This window comes from Prionailurus viverrinus, chromosome B4 (assembly GCF_022837055.1).
Source record: "Prionailurus viverrinus isolate Anna chromosome B4, UM_Priviv_1.0, whole genome shotgun sequence".
NCBI lineage: Eukaryota > Metazoa > Chordata > Mammalia > Carnivora > Felidae > Prionailurus > Prionailurus viverrinus.
This window is the reverse complement of record NC_062567.1, coordinates 80072026-80093458: the sequence shown is the minus strand read 5'-3', so window position 1 is coordinate 80093458 and position 21433 is coordinate 80072026. Positions and strand designations below refer to the sequence as shown.

Sequence of the window (21433 nt, the reverse complement as noted above, 5' to 3'; positions counted from 1 at the left end):
AACTAAAAATAGAACTCCATTAGATCCAGCAATCCCACTTCTGGGTATAGATACATGGGAGATAAAATCACTTTCTCAAAGAGTATCTTGAGTCCCATGTTCACTGCCACATTATTCACAAGCGCCAAGACATGGAACCAATCTAAGTGTCTACTGACAGATGAATAAAGAAAATGTTGTATATACATACAAACAAATATTATTCAGTCATAAAAAGAAGGAAATTTTCCTATTGGTGACAACACGGATGGACGTGGAGGGCATTACACTAAGTGAAAGAAGTCAGAGAAAGATAAATACTGTATGATCTCATTTACATGTGGGATCAAAAAACATCAAACTCATAGAAACAGAGAATAGAATGGTGGTTGCCAAGGGTTAAGGGGTAAGGAAAATAGGGAGATGTTGGTCAAAGGGTACAAACTTCCAATTATAAGAGGAGTAAGTTCCAGGGATCTAATGTACAGCATGGTGATTAATTATGGTTAATACCACAGTAACGTATACTTTAAAGCTGCTACGACAGTAGAGGTTTAATGTGCTCACCAACAACAAAGAGGTAACTATTTGAGGTGAAGGATATGTTATCTGACCTTAAAGTGGTAAACCTTTTGCAATACAGATGTATATTAAATCATCACATTTTACACATTAAACTTACAGAATGTTATATGCCAATTATGTCTCAATAAAGCTGGGGTGGGGAAGTTGGGATGGGGGGGAAATACCTGATGACTATGATGATTTCTCTTAGTGGGTTAGTAGGGGCAGAAGCCAGACTGGAGGGGGATGAAGAATGAATAGAAGATTTTGAACTGAATATATGTAATTACCTCTATAGCTTCCCAAATCCCACTAAAATCATAAAAGTTTTAGAAAGACACAGGAGTGTCTGACTGGCTCAGTCGAAAGAGCATGCGACTCTTGATCTTGGGGTGGTGAGTTCAAGCCCCACACTGCGTTTACACCCAGTAAAAAAATATAAATAAATGAAAACTTTAATTTAAAAAAAAAAATAGGAGGGGCACTGGGATGGCTCAGTCAGTTAAGCAACCAACGCTCTTGGGTTTCGGCTCAGGTCATAATCTCACAGTTTGCAAGTTTGAGCCTAGCATCTATCAGTGAGAAGCCCACTTGGGATTCTCTCTCTCTCCCTCTCTCTCTCTCTCTGCCCATCCCCCCACCTCATTTTCTATCTCTCAAAATAACTTAAAGAAAAAAAAAAAAAAAAGGAGCACCTGAGTGACTCAGTCCGATAAGTCACTGACTCTTCATTTCAACTTGGGTCATGATCTCAGTTTTTGAGATGGAGCCCCGTATCAGGCTCTGCACTGACAGCACAGAGCCTGCTTGGGATCCTCTCTCTCTCTCTGCCCTTCCCTTGTTCACATTCTTTCTCTCTCTCAAAAAAAAATTGTTTTAATTAAAAAAAATAAAAAATAAATTAATAGGAGTTCCTGGGTAGCTCAGTCAGTTAAGCACCCAACTCCTGATTTCAGCTCAGGTCTTGATTTCAGATCTTACAAACTGTGACATCGAGCCCCCGCTTAGGATACTCTCTCCCTGTTCCTCTCTGCCCCACCATCCCCCACCTCTATGGTTGCAAGCACACTCTCTCTCTCTCAAAATACATACATAAAATAATAAATAAATAAATAAATAAATAAAGCATTAAAAAGGGCTTTTTTTTTTTTTCAACGTTTATTTATTTTTGGGACAGAGAGAGACAGAGCATGAACGGGGGAGGGGCAGAGAGAGAGGGAGACACAGAATCGGAAACAGGCTCCAGGCTCTGAGCCATCAGCCCAGAGCCCCATGCGGGGCTCGAACTCGCGGACCGCAAGATCGTGACCTGGCTGAAGTCGGACGCTTAACCGACTGCGCCACCCAGGCGCCCCAGGGCTTTTTTGATAAAAGAAGTAATAGTTGGGGTGTCTGGCCGGCTCAGTGAGTGGTAGAACATGTGACTCTTAATCTTAGGGTCATGAGTTCAAGTTCCATGTTGGGCATAGAGTTTACTTAAAAAAAAAAAAAGAGGGGCGCCTGGGTGGCGCAGTCGGTTAAGCGTCTGACTTCAGCCAGGTCACGATCTCGCGGTCTGCGAGTTCGAGCCCCGCGTCGGGCTCTGGGCTGATGGCTCAGAGCCTGGAGCCTGTTTCCGATTCTGTGTCTCCCTCTCTCTCTGCCCCTCCCCCGTTCATGCTGTGTCTCTCTCTGTCCCAAAAATAAATAAACGTTGAAAAAAAAAAATTAAAAAAAAAAAAAAGAATAGGCCATTTACATCCTAACGTGATTATAAATATTACGCATTCTCAAAAGAATCCAATGAAGTATATCAGTACTTTAGATGAAAAACTCAAGGTCTTAGAGAGCCTAAGAAACTTGGAACTAGCACCCAGCTAGCAAACTGACAAAGCCACAATTAAATTCAGCTCTAACTCCATATTACACAATTTGTATAGAATACAATGCTGCCTTCCTTTGTTTAACCTTAGTTTAATGCCTAATATTAGCTTAATTACATTTATTAGGGTAGATTTTTTTTCAGGATCTACGAGTAGGCTTTAGAAGCTATTATCAGGAGGTGCCTGGGTGCCTTAGTCGGTTAAGCGTCCAACTTTGGCTCAGATCATGATCTCACGGTTTGGGGTTCAAGACCCACATCGGGCTCTGTGCTGACAGCTCAGAGCCTGGAGCCTGTTTCAGATTCTGCGTTTCCCTCTCTCTTTCTCTGTCTCTCCCCTGCTTACACTCTATCTCTCTCAAAAATAAATAAGCATTAAAAAAAATTAAAATCAGGTGTTTTGGGGGATAATAAACTGAATGATGGGGCATAATAAACTGAATGACACCATATCTACCTTTACAGAGTTTACACTCCAGCAATGAAAATAAGACAATCACCTAAAGGATTCCAAAACAACACAAAATTACATAAATTGCCATATATGAAATACAAAATTTTATAGAGGCTCAGAAAAAAAAAGTCCTCTTTGGGGGTGGGAGGTAGAGGGATTAGAAGATGCTTTATAGAAGAGGTAACTTTTCAACTGAACTTAAAGAGATAGATAGGGTTTTAAAGGACAGTTTTATTTGAGCTACTGAACAGCCTCAGTCATGCTGTAGCCCCAGGGCCTAGCACACTGGGGCAGTTTAATGAATGTGGGTGAACAAATGAACAGAAAGGCCATTCCAAAAGGAAGGGACAACAACAAAGGATCAGAGGCTGAATACATGAGGCACAACAAAAATAAAAGGATCACAAAGAAGAAACACAAATAGGCACATACATATTTAGAAAATAAGAATCAAGTACCTCACCATGATTCTTTTTACATTTTGGCTCCCATATCTCCCATCTTTAAGAAAATTCTCTCAATATCACCCCCATCCTGTTTCTGCCTTTATCTCATTTCTCTATTCCTTATCTTTTTAAAATAATGATTTTATTGACATATAATTTATACACCATGTAATTAGCCCACTTAAAGTATAAATTCAATGGTATTTAGATCACACTTTCACAACCATTACCACAATCAATTTTAGAACATTTTCATTACCCCAAAAGGAAACCCAATACCCATCACTCCCCATTTACCCCCAACCATCACCTTCCCCCCTGGACCTAGGCAACCATTAATCCACCTTCTGTCTTCATAGATTTGCCTGTTCAGGACATTTCATATAAATGGAAGCATAAAATATGTGGGCTTTCGTGAGTGGCATCTTTGACCTAGCAAAATATTTTTCAAGGTTCATGCATTTTGTAGAATGTATCAGTACCCTATTCCTTGTTACTGATGAATAAAATTTCAAAAATTGCACTGTATGGATATATACAACATTTTATTTATTTATCTGTTCATCAGTTGGTAGATATCTGGCTTGCTTCTACCTTCAATGTTGCTATGAACACTGGTGTACAGTTTTTATGTGGACATGTTTTAATTTCTCTTGAGTATATACCTAGGAGTGTGCTTAACCTTTTAAGGAACCACCAAACTCTTTTCCAAAGAAGTTGCACCATTTAACATTCCCACATGCAGTGTATGAAGAGTCCAATACTCCATGTTATTACCTGTCATTTTGATTACAACCATCCTAGTGGATGCAAAGTGGTATCTCATTGTGGTTTTGATTTACATTTCTTTAATTTTTTTTTTTAACGTTTATTTTTTTTTTTTAATTTTTTTTTTTTTCAACGTTTATTTATTTTTGGGACAGAGAGAGAGAGCATGAACGGGGGAGGGTCAGAGAGAGGGAGACACAGAATCGGAAACAGGCTCCAGGCTCCGAGCCATCAGCCCAGAGCCTGACACGGGGCTTGAACTCACGGACCGTGAGATCATGACCTGGCTGAAGTGGGTCGCTCAACCAACTGCGCCACCCAGGCGCCCCTAACGTTTATTTATTTTTGAGACAGAGAGAGACAGAGCATGAACGGGGGAGGAGCAGAGAGAGAGGGAGACACAGAATCGGAAACAGGCTCCAGGCTCTGAGCCATCAGCCCAGAGCCCGACACAGGGCTCGAACTCACGGACCGCGAGATCGTGACCTGGCTGAAGTCGGACGCTTAACGACTGCGCCACCCAGGGGCCCCTTGATTTACATTTCTTGATAGCTAATAATGCTGAACACCTTGTTCATGGTTATTTGTAGATCTTCTTTGAAGAAATGCCTATTCATATGTTGCCCATTTCTTTTTTTTTTTTTTATTTTTTTTCAACGTTTATTTATTTTTGGGACAGAGAGAGAAAGAGCACGAACGGGGGAGGGGCAGAGAGAGAGGGACACACAGAATCGGAAACAGGCTCCAGGCTCTGAGCCATCAGCCCAGAGCCCGACGCAGGGCTCGAACTCACGGACCGCGAGATCGTGACCTGGCTGAAGTCGGACGCTTAACCGACTGCGCCACCCAGGCGCCCCTCTTGCCCATTTCTTAATTGGGTTCTGCTCTCCATCTTAAAGTTCTTAAATTTTTTTTTTAATGTTTATTTTTGACAGAGAGAGAGAGAGAGAGAGACAGAGTATGCGTGGGGGAGGGGCAGAGAGAGAAGGAGACACAGAATCCAAAGCAGGCTCCAGGCTCTGAGCTGTCAGCACAGAGCTGTCAGCACAGAGCCCGACGTGGAGTTTGAACTCACAGACCGCGAGATCATGACCTGAGCCAAAGTCGGAAGTTCAACCGACTGAGCCACCCAAGCGCCCTGACTCCATCTTAAAGTTCTTCAACGATTACTCTATACACACCATCTATACTACATTACCTTTTACAATCATCAACCCACTCCAACCTTGCTTTTGCTCCCCACTCTGAAACTGCTCGTCAAAATTATCAACCACCTCTGTAGTGACAAAATCAACGGCTCATCTTCAGTCCTCATCTTCCTGGATAAAACTCTATGGTTTGCACATATGTATTTTAATTCCATCTGACCTCTTATTCTCATCTATATTTTATCATCCTGTTTCTTGTATTTTCTTACTGCATATTTTCTTATGGAATTAAAATGTAAACTAAAGGGTATATCCAGAGAATTGCAAGTAAAACAACTGGGTGGGGCAGAGTGAAGGTAGTGGAATCAAGGCGGGTAGGTGGGGAAGATAAGAAAAGGCTGGATAAATAGTGAGTATTGGGCTACGGATTTGGACTTTGTTTGGCAGGTAATACGTAGCCATTAAAGGTTTTTATACAAGAAATGCTCAGCACTAGACCCTTGGGATGTTGGAAGACTATATCAGCAGCAAGTATAAAGTTATTTAGAGGGTGGAGAAACAGGAGGCAAGGAGATCATGTGGGATACGTATTACAGTAGAAAAGATAATCAGTGTAGTAGTGCTCAAAACGTAAAGGAGGAATCAACAGAGAGACATTACCACTAAACTCTAACCGAGTCCACTTTATTACCAGTAACAGAATAGCCACCCCCAGACAAGAGATGTTAGACCTAAACATTCTTAGTCCTCAGTTCTACTAAGCTTGATTTGATAGAAACTAGCTGAATATGTAGTAAACACACAATTATCGTTCCCTGTTGTAAATACATAAACAATTATAGTATTGCTTCTCTCCTGAGTAAACAAAAATTTCAAGTAACTCATGCTTCTCAGAGTGAAGATCTGACAATGCCCAGCAGTCAGTTCTACTCTCATCATTACTTCCAGCCCCCCGTACTGATCTTCAATAAGTTAAGATCAAGAGGAAATAGAAATTTATGCAAAATAGGCTGGGGAAGGCAAGTTATCCCAAGTTAAACACAATCTCCTTTCTTTTTTTTTTCCACAGGAAATAGTTGTTGATGCTCTGAGGAGTTAAATTATAATAACACATGCCAGGAAGATGATGTCAGGGAAGGCGTGGTTAGGCCCTTTACAAGTCTGAGATTCCTTCAGTTCCAAACATTGCCTCTTTCAATCTCACCTATACTCAAAATCTCTCTACTGAGCTACTCTTTCTAACACTGAAGAAAAGAGTTGAGATCCTAGAACTCTGATCTTTTTACCTTAAAACAATAAAAAAAAAAAAAAGTTTTAATGAACCAAAGAGTAAGTGAAGGCCATTAAAACAGCTGTTTTTAAAACATGTACTACATTGTTTTGTAGAATCAGTCTTTGAAATCCACATTCCCCCCTTCTGTGACTATTTTAATTCTAGAGAAAAGAATGAATATTCAACACTACATCTTGAGAAAGAATCTGCCTTTATTAGGAGTTATACATTCCTTGACTGTATTCCTTTTTTACCATAACCAAAAAAGAGTAAGAAAACTACTGTCATAGATTCCTCAGGTAACAAAGTCCCTGACAAATGAAGTACATGAATATGTTTCAAAATAAAACAAACCCACTTGTTAAGGTCAAGTAAATAAAATTAATACACTTTCAAGCAAGTCACAACACTAGGTAAAAATGGCTTTTCTGAGCTCACTGGTAATTATTCTTACTCTACAAACTAGAAGTGATGACTACAGTAAATTATGATGTAAAAATTCCCTTAAAGAAAGCAGATCTCTACAAATCTATTATACTAGATTTTTGTATAACATAATGATGGACAATAAAAGCAGATATTTATAATTTGTATTTTTCAAAAGTTTAAATTTTTATTGTTATTTCAGTTTTTTAAACATTTTGGACAAGTCCAAGAACTTTATTATACAGGCTTGATCTACTTGAGAAACAGCTCTTAATAGAAATGGCAAATAAGCCAAAGTCAAAATTAAAACTTTATCTTTTTATAGAAAAGCCTGGTAGGATACACACACCAAATTGCTACCAATTATTTTCCTTGAGGGGTGGGATTTGGGTAAGGAACTTCCAGACATGAAGGGAAGACTTAACTTTTTATTTTATATGCCTCTTTATGCTTAATTTTTTTTTTTAATGGGCAGGTCTTAAATTTATTACTAAAAACAAAAGTTATTTTAGAAATGTGACCTTGGTTATAAAAATTTACAAATTACATGAGCAAATCCATCCAAACATTCTTCCTAAAAGAGAAATGAACACATGTCAACACAAAGACAAAGAACAACATAGTAATGTTTTAAATATACCCAATATTCACCAACCTACATATTTACACAAGGAGTCATATACATTGCTACAAAGTGATGTCATCATAACACAGACCTATAAAAACCCAAAGAATTCTTTTTTTTTTTTAATTTGAGAAAATGAGAGAAAGCGCGCACATATGTGTAAGCAGGATACTGGGGCAGAGGGAGAGACAGAATCCTAAGCAGGCAATAAGTTCAGCACGGAGCCCGACATGGGGCTCAATCCCACAACCCTGGAATAATGACCTGAGCCAAAATCAAGAGTTGGATGCTCAACTGAGTCACCCAGGTGCCCCATGAGCCAAAAGAATTCTTGACAAATACATTAATAAGTATGTACCTAACCATGTTTTCTCAATGGCTTCTCAAACCTTACAAGTTATCAGAAGAGACATGAGATTTGAATCCAAGTCCATAATTATGCTTCTTTGTCCCTTATGCTACCCTAGATTTAGAAGCTGGTTAAATATTTCCTATAGTACAAGGCAGAAAGGGAGTGAAGAGAGCTAATTTAGACAGCATCAAATACATGAAACCTCTAAGAGGGAAAAAAACTAACTTCCAGAATTCATTTTACTTTATTTTAATGGGTGTGGGTAACCTGAGAGACTTGGAGAAAAAAAATTAAGAAGGAAAGTTTCATATAGTACTATATAAATTTTAAAAGGAACAAAAACAGATGTAATATCCTTCTATCAAAATCATATACTCATGGGGTACCCGGCTGGCTCAGTTGTAAAAGTGTGCAACTCTTGATCTTGGGGTCATGGGTTCAAGCCCCATGTTGGGTATAGAGTTACTTAAATAAATAAAACTTTTTCCTTTTTTTTTTTTTAAGTTTATTTGTTTATTTTGAGAGAGAGAGAGAGAGAGAGAGCATGAGCAGGGGACGGGCAGAAAGAGAGGGAGAGAGAGAATCCCAAGCAGGCTCCTTGCTGTCAGTGCTGAGCCCCACACAGGGCTTGAACTCATGAACCATGAGATCATGACCTGAGAGGAAACCAAGAGTCAGACGCTTAACTGATTGAGCCACCCAAGTGCCCCAAAACTTTTTTTAAAAATCGCATATTCATAAGTGTATGTCTATTACTGATAACCAACAAACATATAAGTACCCATATTTCTTAAGGATATAAACCAGAATGAATGCCATTATAAACTGATTCTAAGTGTTTTGGGTCTAAACATTTACCAACTGCCTTGATCAGACACTTTAAGTTACCTATAGTAGCATCTTTAGGTATATGAGAAAGCAGCAGGAATCTTTCCCACACCCTCTAACACTCCATCAGATGGGCAAAAGATCCCTACACATCTAGGTCATCTTTTTTCTTCAAAGAACAGTTACAATGCCAAGAAAGAGGCTAAAGGGTCTTTCTCCTACAGCAAGAAGTTCCTCCTGATCAGCACTGTGTGCCCTGAAATGCCAAGAAACTGCCAAGGATACTCCCTGGTGAATGTGGGCATAACTGTTCACCTCTCATTAGACTGCCCATGTCCCCAAGCACAACACAATTCTCTGGCAACCCTGGGTTAATCACAAAAACTCTAAGGATCCCTGCTGAGCCTGGCCATCAGCAGAGGTCTAAGCAGCAGCTCAGCAGCAGAAACCAAAGAATCACAGAACTTTCTGCCTTAATCCCAAAGTATGTCTTCTCTTACCACTCCTTCCCTATGGCTAGGTGGGGCAGTCTAGAGTATACCCTGTTCTTGATGAAGCTGTTGTGATTTCCCTGACTATAATTCCCCCACCTGATAATCCTGGTTGAGTGAGTAGAAAGGAAGGTTGCCGGAGAGGGGGAAAAATAGTTATTCAAAAAGATGAAAATAACTTCGGAGAGAGTGAGCACAGGACCAGGGTTTGAGATGACATTATTATCCCAGTGGAGACTGGGTATATCAGCAGGAAGTCAAACTAACTTCATTTCACAAAGATACAAACTTGCAACTTTGATTTGTTTTTAATTCCCCTGCCTTCTCAGGCCTCACACACAGGGACTGTAAATTGCTGGAACTTCAAAACCAGGTGAGAAAAGATGCCGAAAGAAGTGGTGGAAAAGGGAGAGGCGCTGAGCAGAGAGAGGAATTCCGTTCCCCTCTTAAGAAGAATGTTAAAGCCAAGGGCACTCCCGGATCCCCAGGAAAGGAAGTAGCTGGATTCCAAAAAAGCACTTTTCCCTACCTTCTTGTTGTTCTTGTTATAGCCAAAAGTCGAAATCCCAGGCCTGGAAGTCACTGATAGCAGCATTTTCTCTTTAATGTAAGGGAGCTGAGAGAGAGAGGAGGGAGGGAAAAGGAGGGGGAAGAGAGGGGGGGAGAGAAAATGAGAGGGAAAAGGGAGGGGGAGGAAAAAGGGGGAGAAAAGGAGCAAGAGGGAGAGAGATGGGGGGGCGGGAGAGAAAGAGCTGGGGCTGCTTGTTTACGTCACTGAGAGAAGTTAACCAAGAGTCTGAATAAGGCACTTCCACTGGGTCCTAATGCCCAAGATGTTATTTATTTATTTTTTCCCACAGTCTTAGTAGTTAAAGCAAAAGAAAAGTTCTTAGGTCTACCCCTTTCAACTCCATCCCTTCTCCAATATGAACAAGTTCTGTTTCTCCTGAAAAGACACTGAGGATTTTTTTTTTTCCCTTAGAGTTACAAGATTTAGAAAAAGCTTTCAAGTTTGATTTTAAAGGAGCCACTGAGATACACTGCCTTAGAGAACTCATGAAGACAACTCTACTGAGAAAGAATATGTGAGATGAGCTCAGGACTTTTCCCACACTTTATACTTACAGTGATCTTAAGACACGAAGAAAGAACAAACAGAAGAGCTCACCAAACAGCAGAGACAGACTGCGGGGAAATAACTAGTTTCAGATCTGTGGATAGTTCTATTCCTCTTGACTCATGCTGATGGGCTGATGCTTCTCACCCCTTTTCAGATTTCCCCAGGCATCAGAATCCCCCAGGCATGATTTCACACTTAAGAAGGAATTATCAAACTTAACTATGCCATGAAACTTGGTGCCTAGTGATTTCTTTGCTTTCCCCCCAGCTTTGTTAAGATAAAATTGCCTACCTAGCACTTTCTTCAACAACTGTAAGCTATCTTGTTTGATTCTTTATCCCACCATTTTCTAGTCTTCAAGGTCCATGAAGCTGAAACAGTTAAGAGTTACTCACCAAATCTGGAATTTATGCCCAAACTGAAGTTCACAGAGTTGGGATGTTTGCTTCAAGTTGTCTCTGAGCTGTAGAGCTGTAGGAAAAAAATAACCGTAAAAAAACATAAGCTTCACAGAGAAAAAAATACAAAGTTCTCAGGGAGGAAGAACCTAACACAGTTGAGACAACACTCACCTCAAACAGTTTCAAAGTAATGTCCTGTGGAAGTAGCCTTAATAAGAAACTTGTAGGAAACCAAAAATTCCAGAATGACACCCAGTAATTCTTACCAATCCAAATGGAACAGGGATATAGAATCAAAGCCTTCAAATCTCTTCTTCAGGTCACCTTGTGCCATCATACATGTTCTCTTAAATTAACCTTGTCGGTTTTGCCACGACAAACATTAAGCCCAAACCCTTTCTTAAATGAAGTCCCAGTAGTCTCTATTCCAGTTTTCCTGTCACCTTTTTGCTGTGATAATGGGACCCACAGTACTAACATTCTGCAGAAAAAATACACACATATCACATACCACCCCCAAACTCTAACTTTCATTTCCAATAGGACAGGAAGTGCCTGCTCAGCTCAAGGGACACAGGAAGGGTGGGAGCAGCCTCAATGTGGGAACTGCAACTGAGATTGGAAGAACAGCAGTCAAATGCAATAAATAAATTACTAAAAGGTATCTCTCAGCGCTACCATATTTTTTTAAGTCCCTTTTCTGCCCTCATAGATTTTCATTCATTATATGCCAAGTTATCCATGCCATTTAGGCCCTTAGTTGATTTCTTCTCCCTTACCCTAACAATGTGGCACAAAAACCTTAATCTCTAAGGCCTGATTTATAATGCCAGTCAACCTAATTTATTATTATTTTTTTTAATTCTAACATTCTCGGGGGTCCTGGGTTGCTCAGTTAAGTACCTGGCTTGATTTCAGCTTAGGTCATGATGTCAGAGTTTGTGGGTTTGAGCCCTGCAACAAGCCCTACATCTGGCTCCATGTTGAGAGCCTCCTGCCTGCTTGGGATTCTCTCTCCCTCTCTCTCTGCCCCTCCCCAGCTCACACACATGTACGTGAGCTTTCTCTCAAAATAAATAAACATTAAAAAAAATTCTAACATGCTCAATGTGTTTTGTTTTCCTACTGCATCCTTTAACACTCAATGGTATTTTAGAATTTAAAATAGTTAAAACTATGAGTTTTAGAGAGAGGCAGACATGAGTTCAAATGCTGACACTTTTGTACTTACTACTTATGTGATTTTATGCCAGGGTACTTAACATCTCTAATTCACTCATTTGCAAAATGGAAATAATACCTACTTCGTTAGCCTCTGGAATCAAATCTAAATTTTAGCTCAGTCCTGTCACTTACAAAGTGAATGACACTGAAAATAACCCACGTCTGGATTTTTCTCATTTGTAAAATAGGGTAAATAGTATCTACTTCCTAAAATTGTCATGAAATGAAATAAGGCAATACATAATAAGCCCCTTAGGAAGGTTCCCTGGCACTTGGTAAACACTCAATAGATATTAGCTCTGTTATAATTAATTGCTCTATTATCTCCAGCATGTATCCCTCTGGATATTGTATAACCCAGATTTAACGATCTGAAGCGAGTATTTCCAAAAACCAGTATCTTGATTACATTCAAAAGATTATACTAGGACTAGGCAGGCTAAACTATAACTAGAAATACTAGATATGAAATTTCAGGAATCACCCATCCAATTTCATTTATTTCCCTACCTTCTATAAGCGGATAATCTGATCATTCAGAAATTCTTTTCTTGAGCACCTGGGTGGCTCTGTTGGTTAAGTGTCCAACTCTTAATTTTGGCTCAGGTCATCATCTCACAGTTCATGGCATCGAGTCCTGCATCAGGCTCTGTGCTGGCATTGTGCAGCTTGCTTGGGATTCTCTCTCTCCCTCTCTCTGTCCTTCCCCTGCTCATGCTCTCTCTCTCTCAAAATAAATAAACATTTAAAAAATTATTTTCTTAACTCTGATCTCCTGGAAATTAGTGACACCTTTCTTATCTCTAGAAAAAAGGAAATAATACAGAAAGCTCATTAGATTTAAGACACCCCAGCCTCCACTTCTCTAGAGTCCTACTACTCCAAGAAATAGAAACAGATCTAGGAAAAAAAAAAAAAAAAAAAAGGAAAAATAGAATTTTCATGCACCCTAAGATTTAATACCATTTCTCTCCTCTAAAAGGAGCAGTATCAGGAGGAGGTTGGAAGATAGAGGCAGAGTAGGAGGACCCTAGGCTTATGTCATGAATACAACTAGATAACTATCATTATCATCCTAAATACCCCAGAAATTGACTTGAAGACTGGCAGAACAAACTCCACAATTAAAGGGCGCCTGGGTGGCTCAGTTGGTTAACCAACCAAATCCTAGTTTCAGCTCAGGTCATGATCTCATGGTTCGTGGGTTTGAGCCCTGTGTCCAGCTCTGCACTGGTAGCACAGAGAATGCTTGAGATTCTCTCTCTCTCCTTGTCTGTCCCCCGCTTGCATGTGCACATACTCTCTCTCAAAATAAATAAACTTTTTTTAAAAACATTTAAAAAAATAGACTTTAGATTTTTGTAGTCTACGAAGTTCAAGGCCATAGAAGTAAAATGTCCTAGGTTTGTGAACTGACGCTAAAGGCTAATTATGTCAAAGAGCACCAATAAGACTGCAAACTACATCCTTTATTCTAAGTACATTTTTAACTTTTTTTTTATTTTGTTTGCTTTTATTTATTTTTGAGAGAGAGACAGAGGGCGAGCAGGGGAGGGGCAGAGAGAGAGGGAGACACAGAATCTGAAGCAGGCTCCAGGCTCCAAGCTGTCAGCATAGAGCCCGATTCAGGGCTTGACTCATGGACCGTGAGATCATGACCTGAGCCAAAGTCAGATGCTTAACTGACTGAGCCACCCAAGCGCCCCTCTGGTAAGTATATTTTTAAAGGAGGTTATGGAGTTTTGTAGAAGTGACAGAGAATATAACAGAGTTCAATGGTGAGATTCAGGAGGCATATGAGAGGAGAAAGAATCCTATTTTTTCCATTGTGTCTATTTTGATGCCCACCCCCAACTGCTTTGCCTATTATATTGGCAACATTTTTCCAGATCTAGTCAATGCCTCTCAAATCCTTGGTTCTTATGGGCCCAGCACTCAAGAGTTGTTTTGAGGGGAAAAAGTAAAATAGAGGAGTTACTGGAAACCTCTTGGAAAGAGGCATTTGCACCTCTGACTCAGGATAGACTGGTGTTTTTTTTTTTTATTTCTCCAAAAAACCAACATTTTTAAATAAGTGTCTCAAGTAAAGGGGCTGGGGCTAGATCAACTCTGATTTTTATGTTGAAAGATGTCTGCATGCAACTATCAGCCCTTCCACATTAGGGTGGAGAACTCAAAAGAATGTATTACCTGCAGATGCGCTAGCCCTAGATAGACATTCAAAGGGAGCCAGGCTGAAGTAGCACATGCATATGAAAGCAGGAGACAGGGCAGTTTGCTAGTGAAATTCTAAATTAGGTTTGGAAAACTAAACAAAGTATATTAGGGCTGAGGATGCTCCCCACCCCCACCTCCACCCAGCTATTAATATTCTCTTGTGGATTATCTTTCCTCCCTTTTATTAATTTTTGTGCCCAAAGAATAGGTAATGGAAATATACCAAAAAGTTATTTCGTGGTAAAAAGATGAGATAATGCCTTAGGAAGAAGTGAAAAAGAGTTTATTTAACATATCAGCTTCCTTAAGCAGGAAAACTTAAAGATTGGCATCAAACAACAAAGAAATTTTAGCCCCACCTGCTTCTGATATAGGATGGAATGACAAAATTGGCTTAAAACCAGGAATTGGGGAAAGCTGGCTTAACTCCTTGACTCAATTTATTGGAAAACAGGGAAAAAGACAACGCTGAAGAATTATTTAACTCACATGCTGGACAGCAGCACTTATAATATGTGCTCCTCTCCTATAGCAACAGATACTTGTGGCCAAAAATTACTGTAAGGAATATCCTACCAAAATTTTCAAGTAGACTTTTCCCCTGCCAAACACGAAAGAAATGCAGGAATCAAATCACCTAGAATCACTAGGCCAGAAAATTAGCACAATGTAGAAAGAACAGACTAGACTGGATTCTATACATACCCAAAATGGACTATATAGATTATATGGTAATATTATATTCTTTAAATGTATATTTCCTTCACACCTGACACATTAATTTTACTTGGTCTCAACTATTCCTAAAATAAATAACTCAGATGATCCCAATAGGGACCACAACTGAATTTAACAACTAGGTTGAAAAAATGGTTGTCTCTTGAGGTCAAATATGAATGTCTTCAAATAGCTGAACACTGGCAATTTCATACAGTTAAACCTAACATTGCGAAAACTGTGAGACTGTGGAGATGATAAAGAGAATACCAATTAACTTGATAGTTCCTTTCCTTTGTCCTCTCATTTTCAGATGAGAAAACAAACCTAAAGAGGTAAACTCACTTGCAAAGGTCATGACAGTCAAATAATGGCATAACTGACACCAGAATCCAGACTTTCTGCCTCTCAATTCAAACTTCTTTCCATACCAATCTAATTTGCCTATAAAATTAAAAATTCTGATAGGGGACCCTGGCTTGCTCAGTCTGTGGAGCGTAAGACTCTTGATCTCAGCATTGAGAGTTCAGGCCCCACGTGGGCATGGAGGCTACTTTAAAATAATTTTTTAATTAAAAAAATAAAAATGAAAATTCTGATAAATATGTATTTTGAGGTCAGAAGTAATAAAGGAATAATCCTAGGATTCCAGAGGTGAAAGTTCAATTATTCTCCTCAAACCAGCTCTGATAAAGCCACTACTCACGTAGCAGTAATGAACAATATTTTGGCCTATTAAATTGCACACTAAATAATATTTCTAGAAATAAACTTATAATGGAAACAAGAAGATTTACATAAAACTACAACTGTATATAGACACATGAAAAGATGCTCCACATCACTCATTATCAGGGAAATGCCAATCAAAATCACACTGAGATATCACATCTGTTAAAAAAATAAAAGACTCAAGAAATGACAAGGATGAGGATGAGGATGTGGAGAAATAAGAACCCTCATGCACTGCTGGAAATGCAAACTGGTGTAGCCACTGTGGAGAACAGAATGGAGCTTCCTCAAAAAGTTAAAAACAGGGGTGTCTGGGTGGCTCAGTCAGTTAAGTGTCCCACTTTGGCTCAGGCCATGATCTCACGGGTTCATGGGTTTGAGCCCTACATCGGGCTCTGTGCCAACAGCTCAGATCCTGGAGCCTGCTTGGGATTCTATGTCTCCCCACTCTCTCTGCCCTGCTCCCATTTTCTCTCTCTCTCTCTCTCTCTCACTCTCTCTCAAAAATAAACCTTAAGGGGCGCCTGGGTGTCTCAGTCAGTTAAGCGGCCGACTTCAGCTCAGGTCATGATCTCGTGGTCCATGAGTTCGAGCCCCGCATCGGGCTCTGTGCTGACAGCTCAGAGCCTGGAGCCTGTTTCAGATTCTGTGTCTCCCTCTCTCTGACCCTCCCCCATTCATGCTCTGTCTCTGTCTCAAAAATAAATAAACGTTAAAAAAAATTTTTTTTAATAAAATAAAATAAACCTTAAAAAAATAAGGGCACCTGGCTCAGTTGCGGTTAAGCATCCCACTTCAGCTGAGGTCATGATCTCACAGTTTGTGAGTTCGAGCCCCATATGGGGCTCAGCTGTGCTGACAGCTCAGAGCCTGAAGCCTGCTTGAGATTCTGTCTCCCTCTCTCTCTGCCCCTCCCCTGCTAGCACTTTGAATCGCTCAAAAATAAACATTAAAAAAAATTTTTTTTAAAATAAACATTAAAAAAATAAATTAAACAACAAAAAAAATTTCAAGTTAAAAATAGAACCACCCTACAATTCACTAATGGCACTACTGGGTAGTCTGACTTCAGCTACAGTCATGATCTCACAGGTTCATAGGTTTGAGCCCCGAGTCAGGCTCTGTACTAACAGAGCCTGGAGCCTGCTTCAGATTCTGGGTCTCTGGCTCTCTCTGCCCCTCCCCCGTGTCTCTCAAAAACTAAAAACAAACAAAAAAAGACACTACACCAAAAGGTCCACTATAAGTTTGTATTCCTATAGCATTATGTACAAAATTGCAGTAGGCTTTTTTTTTTCTTTGAGAGAGAGAGAGAGAGAGAGAGAGAGAGAGAGAGAGAGAGAGAGAGAGAGGGAGAGAGGGAGAGAGGGAGAGAGGGAGCCTGTGGGAACACAGACACAGGGCTGGCTTAATCCCACGACCCTGGGATAATGACTTGGGCTGAAATTAAGAATCGTATGCTCAACTGACTGAGCCACCCAGGTGCCCCTCAGTAGGCTTTTAATTCTGCTTGACTCTCCCATTTCTCGCACCCAGATTGTGAGCTCCTCAGTAGAGGCACCAACATAACTTTTTTAACACCCAAACATAATTTATGCTCAAAAATTAGCTGAAAGAGGGGCGCCTAAATGGCTCAGTCAGTTAAGTGTCTGTTATGAACTCACAGTTTGTAGGTTCAATCCCTGCATGGGCCCCATGATGACAATGTGGAGTCTGCTTGGGATTCTCTCTCTCTCCCCCCCCTCCCCTACTCATGCTTTCTCTCTCTCTCAAAATAAATAAATAAACTTAAAAAAGAAGAAAGAATTAACTGAAAGAACACAATTTTCACTTCCTTTTAAGTTACTTCCAATGGGAAAATGCATTCTCAATGAATATTAAGATAACACTGCCGCCTCCTGGGTGATATAGGTCATGCAACCTTTAGCAAATACCAGGAAAACAAAGCATGGAATTTGTACACATTTAGACCAGAAGTTTGAAATTTAAAGCCAGCTCTACTACTTTGTGTTAAACTGGAAAAGCTCAAAAATTTTAAAGATTTTTAAGTAATCTCTACACCCAACATGGGGCTCAAACTTACAACCCCAAGATCAAAAGTTGCATGTTCTGAGTCAGCTAAGCACTTCGAAATCTTAGTCTTTTAAAACATCAGTTTTCCCTTCTACAAAATGGGCACAGTATCTCTCAGGGATTATTATGACAAATCGGATAATGATTGTAAAAGTACTTTTGTCAATTATAAAGCATCTTACAAGTACAAGATGTATTTTTTCACCCATACGTGATATTTAGATGACACTATGTTGAATATCACAAATCCACCACTTTTCTTCAAACTGAATTTTTTCAAACTGAATATTTTAACATGGTAGTTGTCTTAACAAATCCATCTTATTCTTTACTACAAATCTAATAACCTGCAGCCTGATAATCAGAGCCAACTCACTGAATTTTAGATGGCTAATGGCAAATTTCTTTCTTTATATGTTAGAGTCACTATCATCAACTTACTAAAATATGTTGAATATGAAAATATGCTAAAATTAGGGGTGCCTGGCTAGCTCAGTCAACAGATCATGCATGCAACTCTGAGTCATCAGTTCGAGCCCATCTGGCACTGAAATTACTTAAAAAAAAATTGGATTGTTGTGGGGCATCTGGATGGCTCAGTAGGTTGAGCATCTGCCTCTAGGATTTCCGCTCAAGTCATGATCTCAGGGTTCATGGGAGCCAGCCCCAAATTGGGCTCTGTGCTGACAGGAATTCTCTCTGCCCTTCTTCCACTTGCTCTCTCTTTCAAAATAAACCTTAAAAAAATTAGATTGTTGTGATGGTTGCATAACTTTGTAAATGTACTAGAAATCATTAAAGTATACTTTTAACATGAGTAAATTAAAAAAAAAAATCAATGTTAGTGCCCACTAGTGGTGGTTAAAAGTTGAATAAAGATTATTTATTTTTTACTTTTTTTGAATAAAGATTTTTTTTTTTAATATGCTAAAATTGGGGCACCTAGGTGACTTGGTTAAGTGTCCAGCTTCAGCTCAGGTCATGATCTCACAGTTCATTGGTTCAAGCCCTGCATCAGGCTCTGTGCTTACAGCTCAGAGCCTGGAGCCCACTTTGGATTCTGTGTTTCCTTCTCTCTCTGCCCGTTCCCTGCCTGCGTGCTGTCTCTCAAAAATAAACATTAAAAAAAATTTTAAGACAAAAAAACTATATACAAATATCAAATATCCTTTATGAATAAAGATGTAAAAAGCCCTAACAAAATATTAGTAAACTGAACTCAAACATATTTATAAAAGGGTTTATACATCATGACCAACTGCTATTTATTCCAGGAATGAAGGCTGGTTAAACATCCAAAAATCAAGTAACATGATATAACATATTAATATAGGAGAAAAAGCACAGATCATCTCAGTGGATGCAGAACAAGCAACTAACAAAAGCTACTATCTACTCATGAGGAAACCTCTCAATAGAAGGGAATTGCTTTAATTGACAGATAAGGAACAGTTACAAAAACCCTACAGCTGGGGCGCCTGGGTGGCGCAGTCGGTTAAGCCTCAGGCTTCAGCCAGGTCACGATCTTGCGGTCAGTGAGTTCGAGCCCCACGTCAGGCTCTGGGCTGATGGCTCAGAGCCTGGAGCCTGTTTCCAATTCTGTGTCTCCCTCTCTCTCTGCCCCTCCCCCATTCATGCTCTGTTGTCTCTCTCTGTCCCAAAAATAAATAAACGTTAAAAAAAAAAAAAATTAAAAAAAAAAAAAAACCCTACAGCTAACATAATGCTTACTGCTGAAAGACTGAATGCATTCCCCGCAAGATCAAGGCAAGGGTGTCTACTCATAATTTCTGTACATTATGCTAGAACTTCTAGACAATGTGCTAAGAAAAAGAAATCAAGCAACAAAACCAAATAGCTTACAGACATCCAGATTAGAAAGGAAGAAATAAAATCATCTTTATTCATAAACAACATAACTTTCTATGCAGAAAATCCCAAGCAACTCACAATAAAACTATTAGAATAAATTAATCCAGCAAGGTCATAGGCTACAAGATCAATATACAAAAATCAACTGTATATCTATACACTAGCAATAAACAGATCGAAATGAAATTAAGAAAATAATTCCATTCATAATAGCATCAAAAGGAATTAAATATTTAGAAATAAATTTAACACAGCAAATGTAAGATTTATACACTGAAAATTATAAAACATCACAGAGAGATATTAAAGAAGTAACTCTTAAAATAGTGATTTTCCCCAAATTGATATGTATATAGTTTCAGGACAATTCCTATCAAAATCTTAGCAGGTTTCTCTGTAGAAGTTGACAAGCTGATGGAAATACAAAGGACCTAGGAGAACCAAAACAATTTTGAAAAAGAAAAAAGTTGGAAAAAAGAAAAAATTTGAAAGATTTATACTAACTGATTTAAAAGCTTACTAAAAGCTAAAGCAAACAAGATAACGTGGTATTGCTGTAAAAACAGGAATGTGGGTCAATAGAATAGAACTGAGACCAGAAAGAAACCCTTATATTTATGGTCAATTAATTTTCAACAAAGGAATCAAAACAATTCAATGAGGAAAGAATTTTTCCATCAACAGTGCTGAGATAATTGGATATCTGCATGCAAAAAACACCAAATAACAAAAACTTAGACCCTTAAGCTCATACAATACACAAAGGCTAACTCAAAATGGGTCACAGAATTAAGTGTAAAAACTAAAATCATAGTCTTCTACAAGAAAACATAGGAGAAAATCTTCATGACTCTGGGCTAGCAGAGCTCTTAGACACAACACCAAAAGCATGAGCCATAAAAGAAAAACATCATAAAAGGGATTTCATTAAAATTTAAAACTTTTTACTTTCACAAGATACCATCAAGAAAATGAAAAAACAGGGGCACCTGGGTGGCTCAGTCGGTTAAGCGTCCGACTTTGGCCCAGGTCATGATCTCACGGTCCGTGACTTTGAGCCCCATGTCGGGCTCTGTGCTGACAGCTCAGAGCCTGGAGCCTGCTTCAGATTCTGTGTCTCCCTCTCTCTCTGACCCTCCCCCATTCATGCTCTGTCTCTCTCTGTCTCAAAAATAAATAAACATTAAAAAAAAAAAGAAAATGAAAAAACAGGTCACTGGCCATAAGAAAACATTACAAATGATATACCTGATAAAAGACCTGTATCTAGAACATATAAAGAGTTCTTATAACTCAACAATAAGACAAAAACCTAATTAAAAAATGGGCAAAACACTTGAAGAGACACTTCACACCCATGACTAATAAGCACATGAAAAGGTGCTGAGAATTATTAGGCATTAGGGAAATACAAATTAAAACCACAAAGAGATACCTACTAGAATGGTTATAATAGAGAGACAGAGAGAGAGCGTGCACACACGCAAATATTGGTGAGAATGTAGAGAAACTAGAACCCTCATACATTGCTGGTGGAAAAGTAAAATGGTACAGCCACTTGGAAAAATGGATTGGTGGTTTCTTAAAAAATAAATCACATCTTTACCACACAGTTGTTTGTTTGTTTAGAGAGAGAGAGCGTGCACACGCGAGCTAGAGAATGTGTGCACTGGATCTCACGAACCATGATATCATGACCTGAGCCGGACTGAGCCACCCAGGTGCCCCTGCCATAGAGTTTTATAAAAACTGTTTTATCTTTCATAAAAATTTTAGATTTAAAAATAATTTTTAGATTTCTTATACATTCTATGCAAAATCCTGTTGAGATTTTGACTGGAACTGTATTGAATTTATCAATT

At 39.1% G+C, this 21433-nt stretch overlaps 1 protein-coding gene and 1 long non-coding RNA gene across 5 annotated transcripts in view; one reads left to right on the top strand and one right to left on the bottom strand.

The window, feature by feature from the left end:
• The window catches only part of RBMS2 (RNA binding motif single stranded interacting protein 2), a 92448-nt gene that overhangs the window by 59172 nt on the left and 11843 nt on the right, over positions 1–21433 (bottom strand). The window contains exons 1-2 of one of the 4 annotated variants that reach the window (XM_047867094.1): positions 10908–11282; positions 10731–10806 (exon numbers count right to left, since the gene is read on the bottom strand). Coding sequence is in view for 2 of the 4 variants with exons in the window: in XM_047867093.1 (XP_047723049.1) it covers positions 9745–9810 (66 nt within the window). In the remaining 2 variants the exon portion in view is untranslated. Of the gene's footprint in view, positions 1–9744; positions 9926–10730; positions 10807–10907; positions 11283–21433 lie in introns of those variants that run through there. The other 3 variants (XM_047867095.1, XM_047867093.1, XM_047867092.1) reach the window with 3 other exon arrangements.
• LOC125170451 (uncharacterized) lies at positions 2372–20449 on the top strand. The gene is made up of 3 exons (XR_007154032.1): positions 2372–3166; positions 8970–8975; positions 20438–20449. It is a non-coding gene; the product is annotated as an uncharacterized LOC125170451 (long non-coding RNA).